Source organism: Glycine soja, chromosome 6 (genome assembly GCF_004193775.1).
Source record: "Glycine soja cultivar W05 chromosome 6, ASM419377v2, whole genome shotgun sequence".
NCBI lineage: Eukaryota > Viridiplantae > Streptophyta > Magnoliopsida > Fabales > Fabaceae > Glycine > Glycine soja.
Genome location: NC_041007.1, coordinates 45,093,262 through 45,100,836, shown reverse-complemented (window position 1 = coordinate 45,100,836; position 7,575 = coordinate 45,093,262). Strand labels below are relative to the sequence as shown.

The 7,575-nt window shown below is 35.4% G+C and overlaps 1 protein-coding gene across 1 annotated transcript; it reads left to right on the top strand.

The window, feature by feature from the left end:
- The first annotated feature begins 1,365 nt into the window (after window positions 1-1,365).
- LOC114417165 lies at window positions 1,366-6,072 on the top strand. Its single transcript, XM_028382274.1, has 4 exons — window positions 1,366-2,333; window positions 3,121-3,233; window positions 4,076-4,180; window positions 5,163-6,072. The coding sequence occupies exons 1-4, from the start codon at window positions 1,937-1,939 to the stop codon at window positions 5,847-5,849; spliced, it is 1,302 nt and encodes a 433-aa protein (XP_028238075.1). The 5' UTR covers window positions 1,366-1,936; the 3' UTR covers window positions 5,850-6,072.
- Window positions 6,073-7,575: the final 1,503 nt, after the last annotated feature.

Sequence of the window (7,575 nt, the reverse complement as noted above, 5' to 3'; positions counted from 1 at the left end):
AATTAACAACTATCCCATATGGACTTTGAAACATTTATAAAACATCTCAGTATTTAATTCTTATAATCTATGCAGATCAACAGTTCAAACCCCTCTTCTATAAGGAGTACGCGTCAACAAGTAGAGAACTAGATTCACACCAGCTATAGCAAGAAAGTCACTTGCCAATTGTTTCAAAATGAGGGTTTTGTAGAAATAATTAATATGAATGGAAAAGATTGGATTTTAATTTGTATAGGTTCATGGTAATGCAAAATAGGAAGAATATCCTCATTGCCGTTCATGACACTTATAGAGGTATTACATTTTATAACAATTTACATAAGGACCAGGGCAATAATTAAGGTATGCCCAGTCCACATAAGTTATTCACCCTGACCCAAGCATTAAATTAACCCAAGTAATAACTGTTGATGGAGGTCATTATTTGGCATAGGATTACCCCTTAACCTGGAGAAAAATTACCATAGTATATCAAGATAGGGAATTATTGCCCAAGAGAGTCCTTAAACCTAGTGCTAGGGAACCAACCCACCTTAAACTAGTATAAGTACAAGCAAATGCCAGTGGAAGTTGTCGATATATCAACCAATTCAGTCCAACTACCGGATCGGACCAATTAGACCCAGACAGGTTTCAGATCAACCAATAAATGAACTCTACTACTAAGCTAGAGACTATTAGTTAATATAATATTAACAAATGTAATATTTATAATATATATTATATAAATTAGATATAATTGTTTATAGAATTTAATGTTTATGCAGTGACAGTGTAAAACAATTTTATACTGTCATCCAATCACAAATCACTTATTGAATTATTTTAAAAATTAATAAATTTATCATACATAATAAGTTATGATTTGATAACTATATAAACAAATTTACACTCTCAATGCATAATATTTTTTTCCTCTTATTTATAGCATTATAAATCAGATCATGCCATTCAATTAGTGACTTATTAAGTCAATCATTAATCCTATAATATCTTAATCAGGTCGTGGGTTCCATTTTTTAAATTATATTTTTCTTTGATTTTATGGCTCAACATACAATTTAATCAACGTGGCATGACTTATTAAGAGCTAGGTCCACACATAAGGCTTTTAAAAAAATGATTGAGACAATTTCTTCTTGCACTTCTTTTTTGCTACTTATATTCCCATTTTTGCTTCTTGCACTCCACAAGTAAAAATATACCCTTTTCTTGTTACAATTCAAGGTACCCCATTCCCCATTTTGTAACCCTAACATGCACCCTTTTTCTCCTTTCCCTTTGCAGCAGCAACCCCCTCCCTTTCCCCTTTGTTGTGCGACAACAACACACTCTCTTTCCCCTTCTATCTGAAGAGTAGAAGAGGATGTGACCTTGCAGCTCCTTCGTGGGTGATTGAGGGAGACTGACCAACTAAAAAGCTTACAACACTAGAGAAACAAAGAAGGGGTGAATGAAGATTGAGGTGTAATGGGGGTGTGAAGTGGAATTTCAAGAAAACAAGGTTACTGGGAAAGGAGCTTAATCAGCTTATAATAAAAGAAAGGTAATTTGGAGATACTAAAAAGTATGGTGGTGCAGGAAACAAAAAATGGGAGGTGGAAGCAATAGCCCTACATCCATCAGAAATGAGCCTCTTTCGGACCAAACAAAAAAGATGAATATGGCCGAACACTTTTCTTCCATGCCAACAAGGGAAGAACATTCAAAACGCGCGTTTAGTGGCAATTAAGATTGCGAATGTGCGAGACACTGAAAAATGATGCTGCTTAAGATTTGAAACGACGCCGTAGATTGGATTCAACCCTTGTCTAAACCCTAATTTTTCTAATCACCTCAATTCAATTCAATTCCAATAATCCTTCCAAGTTCCATCCTTCACCAAAAAGCAATGTGGAATTGAAAACCCCATCAGTAGCAACATTCACCTCCAATGGACGTGAAGGCTTTAGCGAAATCAAAGAGAAGCCACACGCAGCACCACAGCAAAAATTCTCACCATAGCCACAAGCCCAACAAAGCCGCATCATCATCATCGTCTTCTTCTTCTGTGGGCCCCAATGACGCTGCGAAGAAGAACCCATTGGGGAAGCAGCAAGTGAGCGAGGAGAAGAAGAAGAAAAGCCACCATTCCGCGCTTCCCTCGAATTGGGACAGGTACGAGGATGAGGAAGAAGAATTAGATTCTGGGTCCGGAATTGCGAGCAAAACCGTCGATGTTGTCTTGCCCAAAAGTAAAGGTGCGGATTTTCGCCACCTGGTTGCGGAGGCTCAGTCCCTAGCGGAGACGAGTTTAGAGGGATTCCCTGCTTTCAATGATCTTCTTCCTGGTATGTGTTTTGCGTGATTCATCACTGTTACTGTTTGTAATTTAAACAAAATCTAGGTGCCAAGTTAAGTGTTATGTCTTGGAATGTGGTTTAGAAATGAGAGAAGAGAAGAGAAGAGAGCATTTTTATTTTTAATATATATTTTTTAATTTAATAAAATTTTAAAATTAGAAATAAAATCATAAATGAATATAGTGAGTTCGACCCTAGTTGTGTTGAATACTTGGAGAGTTTTGTTTGGTTTTATCCGTTTGTTGACTCTGGTGAAACTTACATTGTGGAGGTATGTTTCATACAACATAAAACTTTGATTTGTAATATTTTGTTTATCTGTATAAATGAAATTTCAATAAAAAAAAAATATTTTGTCAACCGATCAGAAATCATAATTGATATGACTTTTCAGGTAATTAGTATAAAGATCAACAAACTTATCATTCAGGTTGTGGTAATTATATAATTATTGTAAAAAAAATGTTCTAATTCTCCTTCCTAAAATCTAACTCGAACATGCTGAGATTGATTAATGCTGTTTTCTAGTCAACATTGGAGTTCTATCTTGGTAATTAGCCATAAAGGTCTGTATTAAACATAGATGAAATTCTAGCTTCGCTGCACTTTAGTTCTGTCTTGTAACAATTGTTTGATGATTCCTAATTGTTCCTGACATATTTCAGTAGTAGCACTAGCTTATAATGAGCATTTGTAATCAGCTGATTAGTCATTGAAACTTTTTCATTTAATATAAATATTTTTCAGATTTTTATATTGTGACATTATTTTACAGGGGAGTTTGGTGTGGGATTGAGCTCTATGCTTGTGGTCAGGGGAGAGGGCATTGTGTCGTGGGCTGGAGATGATAATTTTGTTGTAGAGGATAAGACAAATGGAAATCTGGAGGTAATATATTCACTCCCTTAATGAATTCTTTGTGAACCTAATAGAGATAGTTCTCATCATACGATTTTAGGCATGCTAGTGTGAGCTTCTTAAGCATCTTTTAGTAAATTAACATTGAAAATCAATGGGGCCAGCTTCAACCACCTTTCTATTGCTTGTAACCTAATAAGTTGTTTAGCAGTAAGTAGTAGTAATAATATCTGAAGTGCTTGATAGTTGATAGTGCTCATTTAAAAAGAAGAGAAAAACACATATAAGCTATTATAGTATTTGTTTACTTTCATCCATCTATATTATAACATTATTGGTTTGAAATTGTGATTACTTTGTTAATGAATAAACATCTCTGAAGTTAGCATAAAAAATATGGGATGCAATAATGATGGCCATAAGCTGTTCCAATTTGTTTGGTATGTATTCCCTAGTGTACTAATTGCCATCAGTAGTTCTTCCATTTATATAGTAGCTACTCTGTAAACTGGTCCATTTGGGTTGTATAGGCTATGCACGTGTGACTGCAAAAAATTTGAAAGTTTCTTCATCCTTGCAACTAAACTGTAGGATGGTTGAAAGTTTGAGTATTCAGTCTGCATTTGAGTATTAGACACTTTGCTATTATTCTTATTTTTTTCGAACAATTTATTTTTCTGCAAATGATTGTAATTGGGAATTATAATTTGGTATGTAAATTAGAATTGTTGTCAATCTGCCAGATTTTCTCCAGCATTCTTAACATGATTTTCCTTTGTGACATTTTCATATCTTCATTATATTGCTACATGTTATATTCCTACTTCATTTTTAGTATTGCCTTACTTATCTTGAATTGGGTTTTCATGCAGGCATCATTTTTGTCCTTGAATTTGCATGCTCTAGCTGAAAGTTTTGCCAAAGTTGACTTAGCAAAGAGATTGTTCATTGAGGCTGACCTATTACCCACTGAGTTGGTATGTTTACTCTCTAAATTGTTTCTTAAAATAACGTGGCTGACTGTTTATAGCATTAAATTAAGTCAAGTTTCAAAATATTTTTTTAAAATTCATTTTATTGCTTAATTTCATGTTCCTTTTTTCCCTTCCAAGGCTTGGGCAGAGGCTGGGTGAACAGTGCAGCATACGTTTTTTACATAGTTTTTAGATTAGACCTAACTTGCACTTTTCAAGAAGTTTTTTGTTTTGAACCAGGGATTTTATTTCTATGATCTGATTGAAGTTTCATTATAAAAATCAAGCATGATGTTATTATAACTCTAACAAAAAGGATTTGAGAAGGCTCACTCTTGTCCACTTAATGTGCAATACTGTTTCCCCTCACTAGCGAATTGGATCATTTGAATCCCTTATATTTTTACTGATCCTACAAGTATTACCCACTTGTACAGAGAAATTCATAGGGACTCCTAGAACTCTTGTTCTGTAGTCTGTAACATTATGTGTTCTTCTATAGCAGTAAGTCATTAACAATTTAGTTAAAGTGGGAAATAGTGATGGCAGAAATAGTTAATGTGGCATATATTCCATGATCCAAAGCAGGCAGTTAAGAATTTCTCTTGTTGCAAAACACCTGTTTCTTTGCATTATGGAAAGACAAATAGATAAACTGTAAATTGATCACCTGTTGATAAGGCATGAGCCATAATGCACTACATTTCCGTATCAGATACACTAAAACATAGGCATGTGTTTTTTTATCAATTGTAACAATGGGTTCGTGCGGGTATGATCATTGAGTGCTATAGAAAATCATGAAAGATTCCTAACCTCAGAAATTTCTTTGTTCACTATGATACAAACAAATAGTTATGATAGTCATATTATATTTCCAATTGTATGTCCTGTGAAATCCAATAAGTTACAGGATGAATTTCACTCTTTTATATATAGTTTGCAATTCTATATTTGCTGCATTAATGCAGTTTATTTTGTGCAGTGTGTGGAGGAGTCGGCAATGAGCAGCAGTGAAGAGCACGAGGAGTTGAAAACTAAAGATGAAAGTGAACTAGCCAATAGGATGTCTGAAGAATTAGATGTAGATGATCTAGCTGCAGATCAGTTTATATCATCTAGTTCCAGTAGCAGTAGCCATGCTGCTTCTACATTTCCCTTGTCCAACGACTTTCGCATTCCCGTGAACTATGTCGATGCTGAAGCTCAGCAAACTAGCAGTTCTGGTAAAAATAAAGCATTTGTTCTAAGTTCAGATGCTAGTTTACATTCTACTGAAGATACAAGAGGGAAACCTTACTCAACATTTGAGGCTGCTGATGCTGAAAAAGAACTAGATATGCTTTTAGATTCATTTGGTGAGACCAACATTCTAGATTCTTCGGGCTTTAAGTCCAACACCTCGATTCCAGTTTCATCGGGAGTAGCTTCTGTGTATCCTCCTCACATTTCAAATAAAGATCCAGTTCCATCCAAAACTGCACCAATTACTGCTAGTCTAGATGATGTACTTGATGACTTGCTGGAAGGAACATCCACGTTGACGAATCCAAATGTTTTATTACGACCGCAGGAAGAAAAACCCGTCCATCACAGCATGCAATCTTCTTCAAATTCTGGTAGCAAGTCCAAAGTGGCTGATGATTTTGATTCATGGTTTGATACACTTTGATTTGATAAGTCTTGTAATTCTTGATATGATGTGTTTCTTACTGACTATGCTAAGAGTGGCCTTGTCCTCTCCACCAGAGTCTGGTGATTGAAAAATGACCTTTTTTATTTAACAAGCTCTAAAAATTGCAGCCGATTGGTAGAGGCTTGAAACAACGATGAAAACATTATAGTCGTTGGGTACAGAATTATGGGTATAAAACACTTCAATTTATTTGTGACTATGCTGGATGCCATGGGTGGTGTTGCGTGACTTTGTGGGGTGCATGCCTCCAGAGCACAATGACTCTATGATGTTGTGATTGCTGGTATGGAATGAGCGTGGCTGCAAAAGGATATTCTTGGAAAATAAGGGAGGTATACTTAACAAATATTGGATGTATATTTAACAATTGTCATATGGAATGAGAGACATGGACCCAAATGGACCAAGTAGGGCTTGACCCATATACATTATAGGTAAGCAAACAGAGAGCCCTGCTAGGTGCACCCAGCAGTTTTGCTAGTGCACCCAACACTTGAGGTGAAAAGGTCATAAAACCCCTGGTGAAAAGGCCATTGATGGCGGAGTAGGGAACCTTGGAGGAGGTTACGGATCACCTGATCCGTAACTTTACTAAGACATGCTTTACGGATCAGGTGATCTGTAACCTCTTCCAAGCTTACGGATCAAGTGATTCGTAAGTCTTTTTCGGACCAAGTTGATCTGGAAATAGTCACAGCTTCATTTTACACATTATCAACTAATAAAAAGTAATTTGAAATATAACTTTAAATATAATTGAAATAAAGAAGTTCAAAAGAATTGTGTTGTATCAAATTAAAAAATAAATAAATTTATAAAAACGAAATTATGCAATACATGAATTCAAACAGTACATTAACTTCAACATAGTCGAACGAAATTAAATTTGCATCAAATACTACAACTAACTCATGCTAATTTTGCGACAAGGACAACTCATCTTTCATTTGGAGTACAGGTTTACTTAAAACAGCTAAAATTTCTATTGGCCCAATTTTTTTTCAGTAGTTAGACTCAATGAGCACTTTCATCACGTCCTCGTTGATTTTGAGTTCAATTATTTTAAATTTTATAACTTTTTCTGAATACTCATGGTGACTTGGTTTGCGAAAAAACAATCATCTTACCATTTGTGTTTCATCAACACCATAAGGGGGAATCCCACGAGGCGCAACTTGCTTAATCAAATCATTCAGTTCATCCATGGTACATCCGGTGGGAATGTCAAAGTTTTTGGGATTTTTTCCTGTGAACGAGTAATCAACAAACTCATTTTGGCGTGACATGTTTCACCTCCCATTGTAATATAGCAGGGCATCATGAGTAGGGGTCATAGTAGCTTCAAGTAAGTTTAAAATACCATCTGGGGTTCTAGCAATGCTACATAATAACTCAATTGGACCAACAAACGAAAATTCATGATTACACATTAACATTGTGTTAACATCAGCATCATCTTTCAGTTGCATACATTGAAACCGAAATTGATTACCTGCATACGTGAAAGGCTGCCGGTAGTAAATTTCATCCAAAAATTGCTTGTCGGTTAGCTTAAGGGTATTGTGTATTCTGGTTTTTAACGTTTAAAAATCACACCCGTTAGGTACTCGAATGGGAATTGGAGTGGAAGCTTGAAAGGAAACACCACTGTCGTTGTGAACAATGGATCCATTTGAAAAAATAAAACCTAATGTGGAGTTTA